At 42.0% G+C, this 25,382-nt stretch overlaps 1 protein-coding gene across 13 annotated transcripts in view; it reads right to left on the bottom strand.

Moving 5' to 3' along the window:
• Positions 1 to 25,382, bottom strand: part of RAD51B (RAD51 paralog B) — an 814,189-nt gene that overhangs the window by 376,914 nt on the left and 411,893 nt on the right. For all 13 annotated transcript variants that reach the window (XM_081513462.1, XM_081513465.1, XM_081513457.1 and 10 more), the window contains one exon: positions 4,858 to 4,954. In XM_081513462.1, coding sequence (XP_081369588.1) covers positions 4,858 to 4,954 — 97 coding nt within the window. The remainder of the gene's footprint in view (positions 1 to 4,857; positions 4,955 to 25,382) is intronic.

The raw sequence follows: 25,382 nt of genomic DNA, 5'->3' as shown, positions 1-25,382 counted from the left end.
AAATACTTTCTCTTGCACATGGAATCAGCCATCAATTTAGTATTCTAAATACTAAACTAGAAATCATTCTTAGTCCTAGTAAATAATACTTTTTCTCTTGTGTTCTTTCCTTGACCCAGCCAGATACTTTAAATTTTTAGTTTTTAAGGCTATTATCTACCAAAACTATTACTACAGATAAGAGGATATTAACATGCCACCCTAGGCTCCTGAAATGCACATGTCACCACACTGGAGTGAATGCTATCCCAAAACATTATCAAAGGAAGGAAAGCCAATGATCTAAGTTGAAGAGAGCTTCAGTCTTGCACAGGGTCCACAGTCACCGTACATCAATCTCACCTACCAACTCTGCCTGGATAGATAGGGACTCAGGAAGCCCTTCTGCTCAAATTCCAGGTGACTTCAGAATAGGACATGGATGGTGTCTTAGGCCAGCTGGACTGTTAGGGCCTTTCTTCACTGATCACTAGAGGCAAAAGGGATGTTCTCTGTGACTGAAATCCCATCATCCTTAGCACCTTCAATGACCTCCAGGAAGAAACATCAAGGGCATCTAAGAAATATATCCTTGGCCACAGAAGAGTCACAATAACCTACTGAGTAACCAGACACTGAACTTCATAATAACCTACATGCTTGAGTTTCCATCAGCAGAAAAAAACACCGAAGAAGAAACTACTTTAACTCACAGAGCCTGGTCGAGAACAATGTAGGTAATAAAGTCAAAAATCCTGATTTCTGCCCTTAGGTTCACAATATAACTTTGGTCAGTTTGCATAAGTGTCGACTAGCTCATTCTCCCACTTGAAGGAAAGAACATTTGTGAAAGGTAGGCTGAAAACTGACAAGCACATGTACACACGTGAAGAGTTATTTTAACTCAATAGGGAAAATTCACTTTGCCCTCTAATGCCTTCTCAGCGCACACAGCTTATGAGCAGAAGCTATGTCGGGAGAGTCCTTTGGGGGTCACTTCTCCCTTTGTTGGCTCCCCCGGCCTGGGAGTTGGATAATTTACCTGGGGAATGAATCCTCAAAGGGAATCAGACCGTGGACCCTAGCAGTGAACGTGGGTCTACATAATCCAAGCATAAATTTAATAAGAAAAAAAAAAAAACCCAGCAACACAAAAACAAAGAACTCTCAACTTTACAAACACTGGGAGGGCAACAGCTGGTCAGCCGAGATTAAAGGAGCGTGAGAGAACACCTCCCATCTCCTGCCTTCTCCTCCCCCATGGAGGTCCCTGCAGCCAGCCAGGGCTCCCTTTTACAGCCCTGTGCAGATGACCTTGTTCCAGCTAAGATAGGAGTTCTTTTGATCTCAGCAGGGGGAAGCTCTGGGCCTGCAGCTGGCAGATATTAATAGTACAGGATCCGCTGGTGTGGAAGAGATCTCTCAGTTGGGCCAGGTCACTCATATTCCCTGCTCTGCGTCAGAGCAGAAGGGACTTCATCTTCGCACATCAGCCCCTGCTGGGTACTTCTCTCCGGTCAACTCGGATCATTTTCTCACTGGCTGCTCTCGGCTGCTTGTTCTCACCCCACAACTGTTTTCAAGGGAGTGCTGTTTTAAGCTGTACCCTCTGCTCTGCAGCTGAAATCCATTACAGGACAGGGTAAACCCTGGACTCAGCCCATCACAGTGTGCTCCTCACTCTCACTGGCTTGCACACTTCTTGTGTACACTTTTGCATGGGAGAGAGGCAGCGAGAGCAAGGGACAGACAAACCCAGAAATGTTTACAGGGAAAGGGACAGCAGGACGGGGAGACGGGGCTGTTAGAGGTATGCCGGTGTATCAGTGTTAAGATTTCCAAAGATCCGCCCCATTATGCTTAATCTAGGACGACAGGGTCACTCTTCTCACCCTGTAAATCAGAATTTTAAAACCCCATCAACGAGTGAAAGCTCCTGACCTTCAGACCCACATCGCAATCTAATAATGTTAAAACTAGAAAAGACTTCAGCCATCTTATATTCATCCAATCTGTCATTTAACAGAAAAAAACTGAGGCCCAAAGTGATTAAAAGAGCTGCTCAAGCTCGCAGAGCTAATAGCACAAGGGCAAAGCCGATACAATGAATGCTTACAACAGCAACAAAGTGATTTATACATTTTAATCATAGCAACGTTAATAACCACTGTGATATAGTTGAATAGGTATAAATATTCTAAGAAATTTATTATTTTTTTCATTCACTGGTAAAGAACTTCAGAAAAAAAAAAATCCATAGACTCTATCTGCTTCGCTATGCAAGGAAAAGACCAAAAACATCAATTGCTTCCATTCTCCCTTGGGTTTCACATTAAGAAAAAGTTGCCTAAGAATGAGCTGGTAACTGTCCCTTTGCCATGAACACGACTTCACCATTTTCTTAAAGCGGTTACACTGGAGCCCCAGAGCAATTTCCTTTGTATCTGTTGTGCTCCTCCTCTTTGCTTGAGATAAACCAGGAAGCCAGGACAAAGAGAAGTACTCTTGCTTACTGGTTTTCAAATGAGGAAACAAGATATTCTCTTGCGGTCTCCTCCTAGGAACTGAATAATTGTGTGTCTGTGTGTAATTATTATAATAACAATTTTTAATCACATTCATAGGTGATTCCCATGGTTAACCATTGTTACAAAGCATTTACTATGGTATTGGTTCAGCATTTAATTTACTGCCTACTCTGTGCCTAGACGGTCTTCCCAGGTGGTACAATGGTAAAGAAAACACCTGTCAAAGCAGGAGACCCAAGAGATGTGGGTTCGATCCCTGGGTCGGGAAGATCCCCCGGAGAAGGAAATGGCAACCCACTCTAGTATTCTGGCCTGGAAAATTCCATGGACAGAGAAGCCTAGTGGGCTACAGTCCATGGGTTTGCAAGGAGTTGGACACAACTGAGCGACTGACCCCACACACACGTGTGCGCGCACACACACACACACACATACACATACTGTGGCTAAAACCTTGCTGGTCACTCAGCAAAGTTTTTTACCCACAACATGGATAAAAAAAGAACACAAGAAAGCCTGTGTCCTTAAAATATCTGCCAATTTGGTAGGGAAACCATGAAAAGGTAAATTATTTTTAAAGATCTTTTAACAATCTATCTTACTGACCAGGTAGAAGGACCACAGAGGAGGAAGAGAGAGTGAGACCAAGGCAGCCTGGAACAGGCAAGGAGGCTTTGTGGAAGAGGCGGTCTCTAAATAAACCTCGAAGGAGTGGGGGGATTTGGGAGCAAAAGAAGAGGTAGAAGTGAAAAGGGGGATGCTGTTCTAGAAGGGCAAGCTGTGCAGAGCACAGAGGCAGGGGCTGGAGAGCAGGCAGAAGGGTGCACACTTGCTGGAGGAGCTTCCTGGAGGCTGAATAGGAAGGAAAGGACAGACTACCAAGAATTAACAAGTATCAACCTAACCTAGGATATTTTTTTTGGGGGGGGGGAACTGATCCACACAAAAGGAAAGAAAAAACCCTGATTTTCAGTATGTGTTGATTTCCATGGTGTAAATACTTCCACCCTGGTTGACTGCAAGCTAACAAGCCACAAATTCCTGAATATTTTAAAATCAGCTTGTTGATTTTTGCCCATTCTCAGGAAATGGGCTAAAATAATTTCAAGATTCATGAGTAGGAGAGTGACACAATAAAAGGAAGGCAGAAATGGGGAAGTGCGTGTGTGTGGTAGAGGCTGGAATTGGGAAGGTCATTATGGAATTTATTAAAATAATCCAATTGTGAGTTTTTAGTAAGTCAGTGTATTGCTCACAATATAACTCATAAGAGGGGACAGGCATATTTGGAAAGAAGAATCAAGTAGACTTGATGATGAAAGGAGTATACGGAGGGAGGGAAGGATGATAGGTGATTCAGCTTTTTAACCCAGGTGATGGGAGAATGAAAGGCACTGAGTGTGGAAATAGGGTACACAGAATATTTTATGCTTTTTAGAAGTCATTCATTTTTATCCTGAAAAACACCACCAACAAGCAGGGATGTAGTCCTTGCCATTTGGGGGACCATAAACCAAGGCCAATCCACGGAAAACCACCTGGGCAGTTAGGAGCCCTAGAGGTCCCATATATTCCATCATGAATAATTCTCAGAAAATGGAAAGTGCAGAGGAGCCTGGAACAGCTATGTTCATCCATCCAGGCCCACAGCCTTTTACCCTAAAAGAAATCAGATTGCAACTAGCAGAACTCAGAAATGTCAAGTAAGAACTTTCAATAAAACTAGAAACCACCCACTGGCTCAGTGGTGTAATTCCCCTAGCTACGTAAACCAGAGCCAGTCTGACCTTTGCTAGCATGGGAGGGTGGAGAAAATTTGCAGATTTACCTACATGGAGAGTTTTTCTTAATCTTTCTGTAAAGCTGATTGGGAATGCCACATCTCTAGTACGTGATACTAGTATATACATTTAGATAGCCCCAAAGGACCCAGTTTAAAAAAAAGGTTAAATTGCTGTGGGATCATGGGTAAAGCCAACATTGGAGCATCAGTCTCAAAAACAAAGTCATTTAGCAGTTTACCAGCTCTTGTACTAAGGACCCAAAAGAAGCTATAGAGGAGTGATAGGCCTTAGGTGGTGGTGAAGATGCCTGTGAAGATGCTTCACTCAAGTAAAAAAGGAAGTTCACTTGTAGAGACAGAACAAGCTAGAGACAGAATAAGAGATTCTACAAATATAAGGAATCAGATGCCAGGAAAGGTAGCCAAGACTCCATCGCCAGGCTCTGGCTTGGTTCACTGGCCAGCACCTATCAGCTGTGTGTCTCGGTTCTCAACGGGAGGCAGAGAGGTGGTGGCGGGGCTGTATATCAGGGTCAAGTTTCAGCCCCTCTAGGACAGATCCCTTACCTTCAGACAGGGACAAATCATCAGCTGGAGACACTAGGTCTGCCTGAGAAGCTAGGGCTCCGCTCAGATGGGTTGTAATCTGATTCGTCAAGATAACCTGTGAACAGACAAGGAGAAGGTGGAGGGAAGGGAGAAGAGAGAAGACCAAATTAATTATTAGAGCTATCAAAAGGCAGACTGTGGTTTAGGGGAAGACTGCTCAGTACACAGGTAGGAAAACCCCAGCTCTGACTTTCATCAATTTTATCTTGAGGCCAGAATATCTGGCAAAGTCTCCAGGTCATTCAAATCACAGAAAACCGAGGAAACAGACTGACTTTTTTTCAGCTTAAACCATTTATCAATTGTTTCTAAATGCTGAGCAAATTGGGACAGAGAGGTATTGTCATATCAGCTGAATAATATTAACACAAGGCCAACCAGAGAATGAAAATGCACATGCACACATTTTATCATTTTTAAGATTATATCCACAACATCCAATATCACAGTGCTGAAGAGAAGCAATGATTTAACATCTGAACGCCCGGGGCTTCTTCCCTTGTTAACGTGAAAATCAGAATTTTCTTTCCAAATTTGTGAAATTGGAATAAAACTCATCTCTAAAGGACTAGTACTCTTCTTCTTTTAAACAAGTTGAATTCTAACAAAAGAATTTCAAAGTCTCACTGCATATTTAAAACACAAATGAGTAGAATCCGACCTACACAAAATAAAGCTCATAATATTTAAAATTCCTAGAAAGAACTCTAAAATTACTTAATTCACATGGTTTATTTCCACACTATTTTAATATGTGGTTCTATCAAGAAATTATTCTTTTCCTTAAAAATCCTCATTTATAAAATTTACTCTATTGTTTATAAACCTAAAGGAAGAACAAAAGACAGATTCTCTCTTGGGAAACTGCAGCACAACTAATGTCATGATCAATTCCCCAGCTTTGGGTGTTCCCATCATGGGCACGTTGGTGAGCCATTTTGGTCCCTCAGAGGAAACGTAATTTCTGAAAAACTAGGCATTTGGTGCCTGGAATATGCATCTGGCCAGACTGTCTTGGTCTGTCCCAAGGGTCAGCTATGGTTTTGTTGCCATCCTGATTGGAGTAGAAATGGAAATTGTCTCCCTTCTTAATTGTCCAGCTTTTCAGCTGCACCTCTGTTGCTGTCTCTTGAATGGACCAATGACACGTTATAAATCCTATGCCAATGGCAGCTTAATTGGGGGCGGAGAGGGCAGCAGGATGGCAGGGTCAGGTAAAGAAATGAAGTACTCTATTAGCAAAGACAGCCTGTCCACGGTCTTTGTGTATCATCAAGGCTCGCGTGAGTCCCCAGTTTCTCTGCAGAGATGATCTGCAGATATCTGCCAGATATTGTATCTGCCATAATATGTATAAAACATAATAATTATAATACATAATAATGTATCTGCCAAATACTGCAGTAGTCTACTGAGTGCTTGCTAATCTTTTTCCTCCTACTCTTTTGTACTGCTCATTTTTATCTGGATGGGTAAGAATCACATATGATAAGTCTTTCAATGAAAATGTCTGGAAATGGTCAAATAATAGCCTGCTGTCTTATGAAACAATATTCATATTTAGGAGCAAGAGTACAAAATTATGTTCATTTTCCTCTTTATTTTATAGGGTATGAGCTTTGGAGTTCAATAGAACTGGGTTCAAATTCTGACACTGTGAACCTTGGGAAAGTTACTTAAATCTTTGAACTTCATCTGCTGCTGCTGCTGCTGCTAAGTCGCTTCAGTCGTGTCCGACTCTGTGCGACCCCATAGACGGCAGCCCACCAGGCTCTGCCGTCCCTAGGATTCTCCAGGCAAGAATACTGGAGTGGGTTGCCATTTCCTTCTCCAGTGCATGAAAGGGAAAAGTGAAAGTGAAGTCGCTCAGTCGTGTCCGACTCTTAGCGACCCCCTGGACTGTAGCCCACCAGGCTCCTCCGTCCATGGGATTTTCCAGGCAAGAGTACTGGAGTGGGGTGCCATTGTCTTCTCCCAAACTTCATCTAATCATAGGTAAAATAACACCTATCTTATAGAATCATTATGAGAATTGAATGAGATAATCAATAACCAATGCAAGGTATTAAATACAGTGTCTGGCACATGATAAATATCCAGTAAATGTAAGCCATTGTTGTTGCTACTATTTCCTTCAGAAGGGTGTTATATAGGTTAATAGATTATTAATAAAGCATATGCCACATGCTTCAGATATTAGATCTAATAACAACATGAAATCACAATTTTCTACATCAAGATCAGCACCTGATCATTTCTGCCAATCTTAGTCCTTCCTAAGCTTTCTTTAGTTGCAAAGAATTAGGTAAAAATCTCAGTAAGAAAAAGATAGTAATTATTTAAAGCAAGGCCAGTAACAAAACTGATATTGTTCTGAGAATACTACATAATTTGTCTACTAATGAAGAAAAGAATGTATCTGCCTATCATAGTCTTTTTAAACAAGTGAAGCTTCGAGAGAGCTAAATATGTAAGCTCTATTTTTTAGGGAATTCTTCTAAAAGATGGCTTGGTGAAAATGACTAAAACACTAGTGATACAGTAACAAGAAAAAAAGTTACTGAATCCTGACTATGCAGAGCATGTTACTATGTACCCAGGGGAAAATAAAGAGATGAAGGCTTGGTGTATCTTCTCAAGAAACTAAGTAAGTTAAAAGTAAAACATTTACTAAGGTATTCAGACCACTTATTCTCAATTGCATTATTATTTCCCTGGTCCTACAATGGAAATGTGCACTGAGATGATGTTTATTACACAGCTAATAAAAATGATACCCTGGCAAGCCTAAAAGCAAACTACAGATATGCCTCCAAAGATACCCACCCCCACTGCCACTTACAATGAAAGAGTAGACAGAGAAGAAAACATTTTCACTCTCCAATGGCAAAAGAACAAGCGCTTCCATGGTTTTGATAATAATGCACTCCCTTTTTTTTTATTATGAGTCTAAAAGCCAAATTGCTGAAGGGATACACAGCAACCAAACTTGGGAGGGTGCTCTTACTGAACTGTTGTGATTTGCTAAGCCTGTGATCAGCAAAATGATAGAATGGAAATCTTTCCAAACAGCATCGATTACAAATAATCATGACTTGGGCAGAAGCCTATAGATGTATTGTCCTTTGAGGCAATCTGGAGTCATGCAAACGACACTCCTAAAATAACTTATCAAATACTATTACATGTTACGAACAGAGTCTTAACACTATCTGCTTTCAAAAAATGAGTTCTGATACTGACACTTCAGAGGGGCTTTCCTGCTGCTTTGCTCTGCTGAAAAGACGAAGCCTTCTCACACTTGGTACTGAATTTGTGCAAGAGTGCTGTGTACATGATGAGGTTGAGGACTTTGGAGTCAGACACATCTGAGTCCAGATCCTGGATTCCACCACTTACTGTGTGATGATGGGCAAGTGTCACAGCTTCTCTGGGTATAATTTTTAATTCACAGAGTTCTGAAGATTAAACTGAATAATGCATATAAAGTCCTGAGGATGGTGCCTGGCCAGTGGGAAATGCTTAAACGTTAACTCCTATCATTGTCTTTAGTTATCTTTTGCTGACTTTATACCTGGCTTGTTTAGACAGAAAACCTATGCCTGATTCCCTTTTGTACAACATATAGTACACTGATGACAAAGAACAAATATTGGCTGGTGATATGCTAAAAAAGCAATAAAAATTTAAATGAAAGTGCATACTATTTTTGCCATTTCTCTAAAAATATGACTTGTTTAAAACATATAACATTCCCTCTTCCTGCTACTACCATCAATCTCAAATTCAAAGGCTAGAGTGAGACTCTTGAACTAAGGAGAAATTTTGCTTGCATCTTTTGATTGCAAATTTTGATTACATCTTTACATCTGAAGCCAGGAGGAAATGAAATTCAGCTTAAAGTCAACTCTTCAGGCCAGAGAAGATGATCTACTTACTGGGAGAAATAGGCAGCCCTATACAATGTATAAGGTAACTACTAACTAAACTCCATTTAGCGTTAAATAAGGAGAGATCAATTTCTCCCAAGACTTCCTGGCAACGACAGTTGGTTATAGGATGTTTCAGGTACACATGAAAGGAAATGACTTCTCAAATCATGTCATGTACACCTGGAGTCTCATTTTTAGTGTTCCCCTCCTCAGCCAAAATAAAGGGGTTTCAAAAGTTTGCCCTTGGGTTCTAAGTTTCCTTTGCATCACCCAACTTCTCTAAATGCATCCTATTCAACCCTTGTGTGTACTGAAGTTGAACAGCTAAGCTCAATTCAAGGGAACAATGAAGCTCTCTAAGGAAGAAGTTTCAGAGTACAGATTTATAAATAACCTAATAACCCCTGCCTTCATAGAGAGTAGGACTTCTCTCATAAGCTAGAGAGGAGATGGAAAAACATGAATCATTTAAAGACAAGCAGACAGGTGGGAATGAATGTCATTTTTGTCAGAAGTCAGAAGTTCCTGGGGAAGAAAATCCAGCCAACAGACAAACAAATGAAAACATGACTCCCTTCCACTAAGTAGCAAAAAGGTAGCTTACGAAAGGAAATACCTAGAGATAAGCAGGTAGGGCTTCCCAGTTGGTTCCGTGGTAAAGAATCCAAGGCAGGAGATGTAGGTTTGATTTCTGGGTTGAGAAGATCCCTTGGAGAAGGAAATGGCAACCCACTTCAGTATTCTTGCCTGAAAAATCCCATGGACAGAGGAGCCTGGTGGGCTACAGTCTATGGGGTTGCAAAGAGTTGGACATGCCTGAGAGACTGAACTTTGTTGTTACAAAGCAGGTAGGAGTAGGATAAGCTGGTCAGAAGAACCATCAGCCCCCAGGGTCAGGGAACTGGTGAGCTGGAGTCCACTGACCAACTGAGCCTGACCCTCCACCAGTCTCTGTGTCCAGTGTGGACCATCTGCCTTCAGTGGGCATATCTTTCTTCGGCTACACTAGGACAAGACTAATCTAGGCTATACCCACACCCCACTCATGCCTCCTGTTCCTGGTCCAGAATAAATCCTGCCTTATGGGACCTCTGTATGTGTCTAGTTTGTATATGCCTAACCTGATCCACCCTACACTGAAGTATTACAGAATTATCTTTGTGGGGACCTTCATGAGCAGCCACTTAGTATAGTCCAGCCCACTGAGTACTGGAAAATGATGGAGAGAAGAAAGAGTGGGACAGTGCTAGAGAAATCAGTGTGGGAAATTGTCAGGCCTAAAAGTCCAGCCTTTGATAAAGAGGCTCTTTTTATTTGACTCTTGGGAGGCAACAAAGAGGGATCGTGTGGTCAACCAGGAGTAGAATAAGTTGGAATGGGATGTCTGGCCCTGTTTGGTCAGCAGAAGAGAGATTCATGATCAACAAGACAATAGCTCAACATCTGTAAGTCGGATATTTTTAAGGACCTAAGAATATGGCACATGCCTTCATTTAGCCTTCTATGCAGGCAGGTGAGAGACAAACTTTTTAATCCCTTCTTTTCAGAGAGTGAGCTAGAGTCATTGGCCTGAGATTAACAGTTCAGATAAGAAAGGGGGTCTGCAGGCCTTCCTGCCCACTCTCCCTCCCACGACAGCACTGGGCAGAGGAGAAGAGAGAGAATAACTCTCAGCCCATAGCCACAGACAGGTCCAGGCCTTGATGCCCGGGTCACCAGAATTTGATCTAATAAAAGTAATGAACAAAGGGTCTAACATCTAGAAATACATTAAAAGATTATGAAAACACTATACTGTAACAAGTCCAATCTTGTGGCAAGAGTGCTTTCGGACTCTGATGCTAATAAATAACCATAAACCAAGTAAAGCTTCAGCCTCTATGAAAGGGCTAAGCATTTGAGGCAATCCTAGCCAAATTCTGCCAGTCTTTTTAGTGGCTTTCAGTGACTTCAGATGCATGTATGTGGCTTGTCATTTGCAAAACCCATAGGAGGCTTGAACACTAAAGCTCTTCATGTTCTTGGTGCAACAAAGTTTGAGAAGTTGTCTGGGCTAGAGGGAGCTTCCTTGGTGGCTCAGCTGGTAAAGAACCCGACTGCCAATGCAGGAGACACAAGAGATACAGGTTCAGTGCCTGAATGGGGAAGATCTCCTGGAGTAGGAAATGGTAACCCACTCCAGTATTCTTACCCGGAAAACTCCATGGACAGAGGAACCTGGCAGGCTACAGTCCACAGGGTCACAAAGAGTCGGACACAACTGAACACACACACATGCACACTGGTCTAGAGGAATTATGGGGCAACCTCAGGCATGTTGGGGGTGTTTCTACACCCACAAGGACACCAGCTTCCTCCTCCTGCTCACTCTCTGCCAGAAACCTACTACAATGTAACAGAGAATCAGAGAAGTTTCAAGATCACTTGAACTGAGCCTGAAGAGCTAGGTGCAGTGAAGGTCCTGATACTCACAGATCCCAAAAGAAGAGGCAGCCCCCGGGATAACCTGGCCAGCCAGAGAAAGGACATCAACTGAGTGAGAAAGAGAGACTTTGGGACTAACTCTGCTCCCAAACTGCTTGCCTGATGCCAAATCTAGCACTCTCAAAATGATCGAGCTCTAAACTAAAATGGCATAGAAATTTTTTAAAAGAATATAGATATTTATATATATGGGTATAACCAAGGGCTTCCCAGGTGGCGCTAGTGGTAAAGAACCTGCCTGCCAATGCAGGAGACAGAAGAGACGCGGGTTCAATCACTGGATCAGGAAGATCCTCTGGAGGAGGGCATGGCAACCCACTCCAGTATTCTTGCCTGGAGAATCCCATGGACAGAGGAGTCTGGCGGGCTACAGTCCATAGCGTCGCAGAGTCGGACATGACTGAAGCGACTTAGCGTGCACACACACACATACACACACGCACACGCATATAACCAAATCACACTTTGCTCTATACCTGAAACACAATAGTGCTGCTGCTGCTGCTAAGTCGCTTCAGTCATGTCTGACTCTCTGCAACTCTATGGTCAATACACTAACATAATATTATAAATCAACTATACTTTGATTAAGAAAAATAAAGGGACTATAGCCAAACCTTTCCTCAAATATGAAAAAAATATGACAGGGCTCTGGTTTAAAGCCTGTTTTTATTATTTTTATATTAAACACAACCTATCTGCTTCAGGTACCCTTTTTAAAAACGTTACTTTTGGTATCTAAAATGATCCGAATTGCCAAGTATGACCGTGATGGAGCCTTCCTGTCTAAACACAGGCATCTCTTCAGTTAGAAATCCCGAGTTTTCATCCTGACTTGGTTAAGGGTTACCGAATGCCTTGTTTTAAGGAGACAGAGGATGGAATTTTCCTGTGAGAAATTGTTAAGGTTCATTGAGTCCTTTCATCACCAAGGCTTGAGAGAAAGGCCCTGGAGTGGTTTTCACCATCCTTTCCTCTTGCCTCCCAACCATGACAGTGTCTGCCCCAACCGGCCTGCTCAACCGGCCTGCTGAATAGGAGCTAAGAGTAAGAGGGAAACTGCGGGGGATGGGGGGAGGCGGAGAGAAGGCCAAGAAGAGAGAGGGGGTGCTCTGAGTACACCGTGGGAACAGGGTAAGTCCCCCTAAAAGCAGATCCAGAAAGCCATACTCACAGACTCAAGCCTCTCCTCTGACTATTCCCCATCCCCTCCCTTCCCATCACTTCCAGCTTTGAAAGGAGATATCCAATATTTCAGGAAAAGTCAGACCAAATATTTTGGAGTTTCAGCATCACAAATCTGGTTTTACTATTCACTGGCTTAGTTTTGCCAAGCTCTGGAAAATTATAAATCATTCCATTATGGGAAAAAAATCATTTTTCTTTAGCTTAAGCCCAGAGAATATCAACTGTCAGCTCTAGAATAAAGAACTGGTAGGGTTTTAGTATTCCAGCCTGCTATTTCCAACTTGAAGTTCTGCGTGACAACTATTCTCTGGGAAAATCTGAAAGGCTATGAGGGATTTTCCTTTAGAAATATTTGTGGTAAAAGGACCAAACTGTACTTTGGCTTGACGAAAAGATTACTGTGTGAGTTAGGAAGCCTGCCTTTTAGTTTTGGCTTTGTCACTAACCTGCTGTGCAATTTTGGGAAAGGCTCCAAACCTCTCTGTACCTAAAAGTGAGTCCATAAAAGACATGAAGAACAGAATGTATTATGACTGTAATGGTAGCCCACTATGAAAAAGGTTTCACACCACATCAGTATTAGTGTTGTACTTAATATTTCTTGGTTATTAATATTTCAAGGATACCAGCTATCCTGGGTTCTCATCATGTCTAACCTTAGGAAATCCATCCTACATAGAACCAATTGGCAGAGTCTGAGGAAGAGAGGAGGGGAAAAAAGAATAAGAGAGACAACTTTAAATAATTTTGTGTTTATGGTGAGAATATTTTCAATCTTGAAAAAACCCACATCTCTAATTGTAGACCTGGGGGGGGAAAGTCTCTGTTGTAGATTTCACTGTGATTTTCACAGGTAAAGCTAGTAGGGGAGTCCCTACAGAAGATATTGGCTCAGTATGAGGCAACATAGACAGAAGAACAGAAAAGAATCTTCTCATCCTTGCACAAATACACATTCAGTCAATCACAAAGGGATTGATGATGTTACTGCTTACACTCTGTTGCAGCCATTGTCTTGACCACCGAGTTTAGAGAAAATGCATTGAGGTAAGTACCGTGTCTGCCATTTGGCCAAAATAAACACACGAGCAAACAGGGCTGCGCCACAGGGTGGCTTTCCCCTTGGCCTACTTCTCCTGGGGTGCACATACGAGGGGATGTAGTGGAAACCCTGGGCCAGCAGCTATTGTGCCGTGGATGTAGGCGTGAAGTGCTTGGGTTCCACGGTCGGCTCACTGTTCCACTGGCCCCAATGGGGCTGAGGTTAACACGTGTTGGTTCCGGGTCTCAGATGGGGCGACAGTTGTAACGAGGCCACAAAGAGCAGGCTGGTGTGCTGTTTCCACCTTCAGCCCAACCTTGGCGGCATCCTGTCAGCGATGTGGGGCCCACTGCAGGAAACAACACGCACCATTGGTGAACTGCGACAGCGCGTTCACGGTGGCTTCAAATGGTGCACACGGCAGCAGTGTGCAGTTCTGCAGTTAGCACGGGAGCAAAAGAGTCTCCGGAAGCCAGGGCTTGGAAAAGAACAAGGCCAACTGTCAGATGACTCTGAGGTTCCCCGATGTGGAAGAAACCTTCCTCCACCGTACATTTCCTGTGGCCGAGTGGCTTTTGCAGGGTGTTTGTTTGGTTGTCTTCGCCCACACCCCTACTGCCCACCGAGCCCTACAGAAAGGCAGGGGAGGTGAATTTCCAACACCCCCCTGAGTTTCTGCTGACCTTTTTAGGTGTTTTGTTACTTGGTGGTGCTTTCTATTCACTTGTACGCCTGGGCTCTGGGGATTCCCCTCCCTTTGATTTGCAAAGAGGATTAGAAAGACACAGTTTTGTGATCGGTCCATCACAGACAGCTGCTATTAACTGATTTCCCCTCCTTAGACTCATCTGAGATCAAGAAAACACTCCTGTTGAGTCACTTGCTCCCTGGGGGATCAGAAAATACAGTTCTTGGGGGAGTCCAGCCTGATAAACACTGACCTGGCTACTCTCCAGGCCCCACCACGCCTACCGTGGCTTAGAGGAAGGAGAGGCTAAAGCCCAGAGGGGCCTCTGAGGAACCTCCAAAGCAAGATGAGCCAACACCGGTCTGACTCTTTGTTTCTCTATTTCACAGAGGCAAATGGCAGGCTAACCAAGGGCTCTCCGAACTCAGTAAATGGGTGTGTGCATTCAACTCTATCTCCAGAGGGAATCTGTGGCATAAAATGGGAGCAGAGGTCACTCACTGTCTGTTCAAAAGGAGGTCAAAAGGTCTGCATAGGAACAAATTTCCAAGGCAGCAGCCTCATCAGATATGCTCTTGAACAAAAACTATTTATATGGCATCCTCAAGGAAGGGATATTGTGTCAGGTGTTATTTAAAAACAAAAGGTGCAGCAGGGGGGTGGTGGTTGGGAGCTGAAGCAATGCTGTCTGTGTCTATACCTTAAATACATGATGTCAATAAAGGCAAACAGTAATCAACTTTGATTAAACAGAGTCAACTTGGGGAAGACACAAGAAGAACAGGCCCAGAATAAATACATTAAAATAGTTAAATATTTACACGGTGAGGAGGATCAGACTTCCTTCCAAGGCAATGCCACGTAGTGGAGATTTTCCATCATGGCCACTAATAAGCCAACTACCGATCACATGCTACAGGCCCAAAAAACGGATATCCTGGCAGGTCACACTCAATGCCAGATGACAGACAGGCCCAAGTCTCCCATACCCACTCTGGTGGCTTAGGAATGGCCAGCTGAAGCACTGACCCAGGAGGAAACTTGAGGTGGTGTCGGGCGTCTGTGTTGCTAGAGGGGATGGGGGGACACAGTGCCCCTGAACTAGCCCACTGTCAAGTGAGTGGGCCACCCTGAAATCCCCCATCACTTTCAGTTGTTTTCTACCATCTTGTTCACCTCTCACTTGACATCATTAACTAGTATGATTGCGCCATCTTCCACAAGCATGATACTTTAGATTTTTCAGAGTTTGTTCACAGAATGGTCTCAGTTCACCCTCACTACCTTTTGAGGGAAGCTGAAAAATAACCCAGGCAGCTGCCGTGTGTCAGAAGGGTGGGCTCTGTGGTCAGACCTCCTGGGTTTCCATCTCAGTTCCACCACCTACTGGCTGGATAGTTTCAGGTAAGACATTTACACTCTCTCTGCTTTTCTTCAACTCTGTAATTGAGATAACAATCATACCTATTGTGGGGATAAATGACTTGGATACAAAGCACTTATGACAGTGCCTAATATCTAGCAGGTGCCTAAAAAATATTAGCTCTTTATTCTATCCACTTCAATTTTTCCAGTGAAAAAAATTGAGGCTTGTGACCTCTATATTCTATCTCTATATTTTTCACAGTTCACTCACGTGGACTATAGACCCCACCCCAAGTGCCCCAGTCTGAAATACCCCCTTTACTCTTCTTTAAGTTTCCACCTTTCTGGGGCCAATTTAAATCTTACCTCTTCCATGAACTCTTTCCTAACTATGCTCAGTTCTGAACACTCCCACCCTAGAATCAGTACCAAGTAATTCAGTGTGAGAATTTTTCCCTAGTTATGTCATCCATGTTATTCTTATCTTTCGACCTTTAGTGTAAACGCTATGAGGTTTTATGTGTTTCTAAAGGTGGGGAGGGAGAGGCAGGGAAACGAGCATCTACTGAGCACTTCCTATGTTTCAGACCTTGTACCAAGTACTTTACATACATTAGCTCATTTCATCCTCATACCCCAGTGAAGTAAACATTATTATCGTAGTTTTGAAGATGAGGAAACTGAGGTTTAGAGAAATTGAGCAATTTTCTGAGACCAAATAGCTAGCACGTGGAAGAGCCGGATTCAAACCAGATCTGCCTGGCCCTCTAGCCTACGCTGGTTCTACCACATAAAAGGCTCTCAACATGAAAACTCACAGCCTCGTGGATCTTTGTCAATTAATTTCTTCAGAGCCAGGCATTTGCTGATATAACACTGACCAAGTTCCGTGCTGTTTAAAGCAAAATCACATGTAAAAGAAAACTGTACAAAACGTTTGAGAATAAGACAAGCTTTCAGTGACAAGGAAAAAGCAGTCGACTGTTTGACTGATGTCTGATAGAGCTGGAAATATTTGAGTCTTCAGGCCAGGGAGGAACCATGCTCTAGCAGGTATGGCGAGAGAAAGGACACAGATTCCTGGCGTCTATTTCTGTCTTGGCCTCTAGCCACTTTGCTAGTATTTTCACTTCTGCTAAAATGCGATGACAAGAGTTTCAGAAGAAAGGCTGCCATATAAGAACAGAATAAGAACAGGCAGTTAATTGGTTAAAAGTGGTAGGTAGAGCCACAAACAACACTGGGATCTGGAGCAGGAGTTCACAGCTGGGACAAATTCCATTTGGGCATTTGTCTTTCCAGCTTCACGTCAATTCTTAGAGAGCAGCACTGGGTATGGAGCAATCCTTAAATCTAAGTGATGATATCTATGTGGTCTTTTTTTTTTTTTACTCTTCATTTTTTTAAAAATTAAAGTATAGTTTAATTTAAAGTATAGATTGACAATGTTGTGTTAGTTTCTGATGAACAGCAAAGTGATTCAGTTATATATTAATACACATACTTTTTTGGATTCTTTTCCATTATAGTTTATGTTTTTAAATACCCTACAAGGGTTCTCTTTAGTTTACTGAGGATTATTCATATGAGTCATTCAAGAAGCTTGTTATTTTCCTACTTAAAATGATGTTTGCATTTATTTTCAGACTGGTGACTCCATACAACGGTGGTGCTAAGTGAGAAATGACTGATTCTTAATATGTTTCGTTATCAATTCACGAAGTGTATTAGTGCCTCTGAATCCTGGAGGCCCCAGTTTTATGGTGAAGACACAGCTGGGATGGAGGTAGTAGGGAGAGAGGTTTGTTCTGGGTCTTCGAAGTCATCCAGTCAAGAGGCTAGGTCTGAAAGACTGGTGATCTTGGCAGGTTTGTGGATATTCCTGCAACTCTTTAAGGGGCATCATGATCTCTCTGAAAAGAAGGGACACAGGACCTGTGGGTAGCGCTATCATTTCCACATTATCTAGAGTCCCAGTGAATTCAGAATCCTGGAGCTGTGGGCAAGTCTCATGGAAGACTTCCTGCTCCCACGAAGGTCTGGAAGGGATCACTGCTGGGAACGGGTGTCCAGGAATAGGAGAACAAGCAAGTTTTCTTCTATCTGGTTATTTACAACACAGTGTTCCTTCTCATGGACTCCTCCTGCCCTCCCCAGGACCACACTGAAATGACTAAATCTGCCTGTTGCTCCAGTGAATCCAGTCAAATAAATAAGTCAATCCTCTTTAAGTTTGTGGTCTCAACTCCTTGTTGGTTTATTGCAAATTAAAGGGCACGCAGAGTAGAACCATCAATCAGTAACCAGCAGAGGAATAAGCTCTTTGCAGAATGTACTGAGAAGCAGGAAAGAAGATAGAAAAAATATGAAAAGAAACCTCATGAAATGGTCATTTGTTAGGAGAACAGAGGGGGAAAAAAATTCACATTTCACATGCAGTATCATTTTGGAAAAGTCTTATTAAAGGTTTCCTATCTTGCCAGGAGAGCAAGCACAGGAATGCAAACAAAAATCCCTCAAAATGATCTGCCATTTATTAGTGCTGGTTTCTTGTGGGTTTTGCTGTATTCCATAGACACAGCCAGAGATCATGGGGCCAAGAGGCTGGAACAGTGACTCAGCAGGCTCGGGACCAGAGGAAGGAGAGGCAATATTACTACTGTTTATTATAGAACAAACAAACAAATACAAACTGGCTCCCTTTGGCCTTCACCCCAACCTGACCTTCCCTTAGCCCTCTATTATTTAAAGTAAAATCACCTAGTACCATGTCTTATTGGGAATTTTTAATAAATGCTATTTGATGAAGGTAGAACCTGAAAAGCAATATACAGTCTAGGGTTGAGTCCCCACTGGGTGCCAAATACCTCACTCAGCACCCTATTTACATACCCTCCTCAGTCCTCATTGCAATCCTATGAGGTAGATTATATTATTCTTCTACTCTGAGGATAAACGTATTGAATAATGTGCCTGTGTGTTAGTCACTCAGTCATGTCTGATTCTTTGAGACCCCATGGATTGTAGCTTGCCAGGCTTCTCTGTCCATGGGATTCTCCAGGCAAGAATACTGGAGTGGGTTGCCATGCCCTCTTCCAGGGGATCTTCCCCATCCAGGGATCAAACCCAGGTCTCCTGCATTGCAGGTAGATTCTTTACCATCTGAGCCACCAGGGAAGCCCAATAATGTGCCTAGTTTATAGCAAGCAGCTGCCCAAAATCATTCTTTCAACCAGATACACCAGGTTCAAGCATGGCACCAAGAAGACTACTGCGGCATTCTAAATCCTGCTGGAAGAAACGAAATTAGTGGTATTAAAACTAGCAAAATGGTAACTCACCAATCCTAAGTTTACCTTGCACATTTTCCACTCCAGATAAGTTCCTTCTCTAGACAACTAATATTCTTGCCCATTTCACAGGAGAGAAAAGCAAGGTGCCAAGAGGTGTAGGTAATTGCTTACACTAATAAAAAGAAGTGCCATTAGATCATAACATGACTTTGATTCTTACCCTTGGAAAGATGTAGCTTTTGAAATATGATAACTTGTTAATGGGGAAGAATTCTTTATAACATCTCATCTAAATCTCCTTACCATCTAGTAATAAGGTAGGTATTACATCTCTTTCAACATCAGGAAAAGTGAGTAGCCTACAGTTTACAGCATATAAATGGACTCAAACCCAGGTCTTCTGACTTTAGATCCCATGTTCTTTACATTCTTTGATCCTAATGGGGAGGGTACCTTGAAGAGAGGCAGACTGATGGTAAAGAAATAGCAACCATGAAAAAGCTGGGTCTCAGGTCTTTCTGGGTCTCAGGTCTTTCCGAAACAAATATGAGCTACTTGTGGAGTTGTGAAGCCCAGTACAATGGGATCTTGGCTTTATTCCACTTCTCTACAGAGATATCTATATAGTGATAGAGCTTCTATGGTCTCTCTGAGGGTAGTCTTCCATTACTAATATGAGGCTCATTATAAGTGCTATTATGGTTTATCAAAGTGGTCCCATTCATAATTCAGCCAAGGAGTTCCCAAGAGAGGACAGAGGAAATAAGAGAGAGAATGCCATATTTGGGACTAGGTAGGTATAGGGTAAGACTGAAAGGATGTTAAATAATAAAGTATATAATTATAGCTTTCCACTCCAGCCTCATGATCTTCTCTCTCTTCTAGGTACCCCACAGCCTTTGTACACTCATCCTTCCCAGTACAGCAAGAGTGCAACCCCTCCCAGACTTCCTTTCCCTGCCTGCACTACCTTGCAGGGCTTTAAGAGCCCAAGACCCCATCCCTGTACCATCTACCACTGCTCAGAAATCTGTAAAGCTCTCTCTAAAGAACTAAATTTTAAATAAGTCTTAAGTGACTTTGGCTGCACATCTTGTTACCAGATAGGGCCCCTAGTGATGTATCTAACCTGTTGCTCTAAAGCAATGACTGTGAAGTGGTACAGGTGGGTCTTGAATCTTCAAGTTCCACGTTAATTCCTCTACACATTCTTTCCCTCCCTCTTCTGAAATAGAAAAGCTGGCTCTACATCTGACTGACAGATTTTCCCCACAGATAGTTGAAATACAAGCTGAATATCTGATAAAATAAAATAATATTACTCAAGTAATTTATTAATTATTAAAATTTAAAATGTTAATAACTTGGTTATTAAATACTAACTATGGTCAGAACAAAAAGATAAGACTGCTATTTCCCTGTTAAAAAGGGGAAGTAATATGAGTAGATGAGCAAACTAGAATAAAAGGAAGCAAATAAATAATCCTTGTCATGCAGGAGTCTAGAAGATGGGGTGACATGACTTCTCACTGGGGGACTCAGGGAAAGTGTCATTTGATCCGGGACTTGAAAGACAGGCATCATTTGGTCATTGAAAGTTACGTGAAAGGTCATTCCAAATGGCAAAAGAGGCCTCAATATTGTAAGAATTTGGATCTGCATTGTATTTCAGAGGAGGGCCTTAAACTGGAATACTAGGAGTCACTCAAAAGGTAATCAATCTGCATCTCTTTAGAGTAACAGGCCAGACATTTACATCAGGAATGTATCTGTCTTTAAAAGGAGATACTTGAAAAAATGGAAACAGATCTCCCAGCTAAGAGGCTGGAGAAAACTTCCCCTCTTCATACAACTTCTCACGCCTGCACATCCTGACCTTTCAGGAAGGAGATGGCAAGGGGTCTCCGGGAGGGAGAGGGACAGGGAGAGAGACAGGGAGAGAGGGGCAAGGGCACCTGTGTGTGTTTCAAACTGTAGAGCTAAGTTTCAAACTGTATTTACAAGCTAGATTCTGCTAAAACACATCAAAGGGTATCAGGCCCCATTACAGAGGAAAGGAAAAGCCCTAATTCATATGCAACAGGGTTTAGGAAAAATCTTTATGAAAGACTTCTTAGCAAACTAGCAGAGTGAAAACTAAAACAAAACAACCAAAAAGTCCTCAAATGACTGCATTCCCTCACAGGCAAAAGAGACCCCATTAGATTTCAGAGTTTTCCCACCCTGGAGAAAGAAGGCATTATGAGGCAAAGCAGAGTCCTCTGATTTATTCCACTTCTTAAAAAAAAAATCTATTTTTTTCCTGCCAGTTGCGTTTCAACATGACTGACAAACTTTTCCACTTTTCTGTTTATGTTCTCTAAGCCAACAGCAAAGCTCAACTATGGTTCAAATACAAACATTAATCAATATAACATATAAGCATATTGATTTCATGTAAATTTAGTCAGTTATTTAGTAGTACATGTGAGTCACACAGAAGTTCCCCTGACCCCAACCTAGACTTGGGAATAAGGAAAATAAAACAACCCTCTGGGGGTAAACTATGTAATCAGCACTTACTGGCTCAAAGCAGAATCACACAACAGAAGGAGAGGCTATGTGCTCCATAAAATAATGGATCCAGGCAATAATCTTCAGTAGATGATCATTAGGTAACCATAAGGTCAAAAGCTGATAGGGAAGTTAGCAATAGACTGATGAGGCTATCATCCTCTGGAATCCACTGATAAATTTAATCATCATTAAAGGTGGTACAACCAGACATTATTCCTGTATGACAATAAAACTGCAAGTACATAGTACCACCTATACAATATTTTGCCTAAAAAATCCAAACCCTAATCTAATAATCACTAGTTTATAGGATGTGGAAGAACAAGTTAAATGACACCATGACAAAGCTATCAGCCAATCACTAGAAAATATGGCACCCTATATTCAATTTCGCCAATGAATCAATGTCACAGATAAAGCTAGAGGGGGTGTCACAGATTAAAAGAAAGGGAATGTAACAACCAAATACAATTTGTAGACCTTATTTAGATCTTTATTCAAACTAAACAACTATAAAAGGACATCGTCAAGGCAATCAGGGGCATTTGAATATGGGCTTCAAATTATTACAGGATTTAATGAATTGTTCGTTTTACTAGGTGTGATGAAGGCATAGCAGTTATAGTTTCAAATGCCCTTATCAATTTAAAGAGGGAGGGTAGATGGAGAAATATGTTCCAGAGACAAAATTAAAAATACATACAAGAGAGGAAGGAAGGAAACATAACAATGGTGCATTTTAGAAGCTCACCATGGATACTCACATTGGCACAATAATGTAAGTGTTAAATATGATTTTAACTAAATATATAAGATATAACCATACAAAAAGGAAGAGAAAATAAGTTTTCAGTGATCATTTCCACAGATGTCATCTTCAATAGGAAAATCAAAAATAGTAATTTGAATACACAATTTAGAAATGTGGGAGTAACTAGCAGAATCAGCAAGGAAAGAATGAAACACAATTATGCTATAATAATTTGAAAGTGCCTGCTTCCAGAAAGAATCAAAGGGGAGAAGTGGACATGGGGTGGGACATGCTGCTTTTCAATATAAGTATTATATGATTATTAGATTTATAAAACAATATATGTTTCACTCCGATAAAAGACAAAATGTAAATTAAAACATACATCAGAATGATGTGGGGAGGACATCTGTCAGCCAAAAATTAATATAAAAGATAGTGAGAGGCAGAGGACCTAAACAGTCATCTCTCTAAAGATATACAGATGGCTAACAGGCACATGGAAAGATGCTCAACATTGCTAATTATTAATGAAATGCAAGTCAAAACTACAATGAGGTATCACCTCACACCAGTCACAACGACCATCATCAAAAAGTCTTCCAAAAATACATGCTGGAGAGGGTGTGGAGAGAAGGGAACCCTCCTACTGTTGGTAGAAGGGTAAATTGGACAGCCACTATGGAGAACAGTATGAAGTTTCCTTTAAAAAGTAAAAACAAAACATACAATCCAGCGATCCCATTCCTGGGTATATATCTGGAAAAGACTCTAATTCAAAAGACTGTAATTGGGATGCATGCATCCCAATGTTCATGGCAGCACAATTTACAATAGCCAAGACAACATAAATGTTGCTTCACATGCAGTGAAAGAGGAATATATATATATATATATATATATATATTCAATGAAATACTACTCAGCCATAAAAAGAATGAAATAATGCAATTTGCAGCAACATAAATGGATTTAGAGATTATCATACTAAGTGAAGTAAGTCAAACAGAGAAAGACAAATTTCCTATGATATCACTTATATGTGGAATCTTAAAAAAAAAATGATGCAAATGAACTTATTTACAAAACAGAAATTGACTCACAGACATAAATTTATAGTTACCAAAGGGGATCATGGGAGGTGGTGGGAAAGAGAGAAATTAGGAGTTTGTGATCAGCAGATACAAACTATTATATATAAAATAGATAAACAAAGACCTACTGTGCTGAACTAAATTCAATATCTTAGATTAACCTATAATGATGGAAAAGAATCTGAAAAAGAATATACACACATATACAAGTATTTTGTGTGTGTGTGTGTATTACTGAATCACTTTGCTATACACTTGAAACTAATAAAACATTGTAAAGAAACAATACTTCATTTAAAAAAAAAAAAAAAGGATAGTCAGAGAAACAAACGGTGGCAGTTCTGATTCCAACCCCAACTAAAGCTGCCAGGCCCCTGGTATATGGGACCCCTCCCCTCTCCGTGAGCATAGATCACTTGACAAGGAGGGTTGGACTGTGGGGACGGACGCAGCAGGCTAACAGCTCCTGATACCATAACCCTCTGAATCACTTAACCCCCTGATCAATTCCATACTTACCAAGGAACCTGCCAATAACTCGATTTCTCACTTATAATTGGCCTTAGAGGGGAAACATGCTAGTTAGACAGGCGTGGCTCTTCAATGCATAGAACAGCTTTCTTTTTCATCACAAAATGAATAATTCGGCATTCTACTTTCCTAATTCAGTCCCTCTGAGCTCTGGGACCAAGAACAGGCCAGGTCCTCCTGAGTGTGACAAGCTCTGGGTCAAAATGTGGGCCGAGGCCAGATTACCAGATAAAGCCCACCTTGCCAAACTGCCTGACTTTGGCCAGCAGCCTCCTCCTCAGAAGCTGCCCCAGCTGCAGTGTCCTTTCACAACAGGACCCTGAGCACTTTCACAACAACCCAGTGAATCCCTATTATTTCCCTACACTACAAAAAACAGTGGTGAGGCAACTGTGTCTGACCACTTCCAGGAAGATGCAGTGGACAACTGTGGCTCTTTTCAAGCAAAGATATTCTTCACCACATACTTTCAGGACCCCACAGGGCACTGTGAGCAGAAGCTGAAGTGCCAAGCGATTTCTAAATACAGGAAATGTTCATAAATATAGTAGTAGAATATTTCAGAGAAGGCACTGGCAACTCACTCCAGTACTCTTGCCTGGAAAATCCCATGGACGGAGGAGCCTGGTAGGCTGCACTCCATGGGGTCGCGAAGAGTCGGACACGACTGAGCGACTTCACTTTCACTTTTCACTTCCATGCATTGGAGAAGGAAACGGCAACCCACTCAAGCATTCTTGCCTGCAGAATCCCAGGGACAGGGGAGCCTGGTGGGCTGCCGTCTATGGGACTGCACAGACTCGGACACGACTGAAGCGATTTAGCAGCAGCAGCAGCAGCAGCAGAATATTTCGATTTTTATAAAAAACATAATAATAAACATTACTGAGTACTTTCAAAGTGCCCTAGTAGGGCTTTCCTGGTAGTTCAGCTGGTAAAGAATCTGCCTGCGATGCAGGAGGCCCTGGTTCAATTCCTGGGTCAGGAAGATCCCCTGGAGAAAGGATAAGTCTACCCACTCCAGTATTCTTGGGCTTCCCTGGTGGCTCAGATGGTAAAGAATCTGCCTACAATGTGGGAGACCTGGGTTCGACTCCTGAATTGGGAAGATCCCCTGAAGAAGAGAAGGGCCACCCACTCCAGTAATCTTACCTGGAGAATTCCATGGACAGAGGAGGCTGACAGGCTACAGTCCATGGGGCTGTGAATAGTCAGACACGACTGAGCGACTAATACTACACAGAATAACTCATTTAATCCTCACAAAACCCTGTGGTGTGAAAACATTCTGTTTTTATTTCCATTATTAATTTACAACAGTGGAGAATAAAACACAGTGAGGTTGAATCATCTGGCCAGGGTCACATGGCAAGACAAAGCATGGATTCCCACTGGAACCATACAGTTGAAGGTTTGGATGATGTGAAGTGTCTTGCTGAGACTCACACTGCAAGTGAGGATTAGAGGTGGGAGGAGGCGTCTCTCATAAAAGCAGGTGGAAGCTGATAGAACCCTGGAAACACCACAGTCTCCCAAACCCACGGCTGCTGGAGCCAATT

The sequence above is a fragment of the Giraffa tippelskirchi genome, chromosome 7 (assembly GCF_054371585.1).
Source record: "Giraffa tippelskirchi isolate mGirTip1 chromosome 7, T2T-mGirTip1v1.2.pri, whole genome shotgun sequence".
Lineage (NCBI taxonomy): Eukaryota > Metazoa > Chordata > Mammalia > Artiodactyla > Giraffidae > Giraffa > Giraffa tippelskirchi.
Note: the sequence above shows the minus strand (reverse complement) of the source record. Positions and strands in the feature narration are given on the sequence as shown.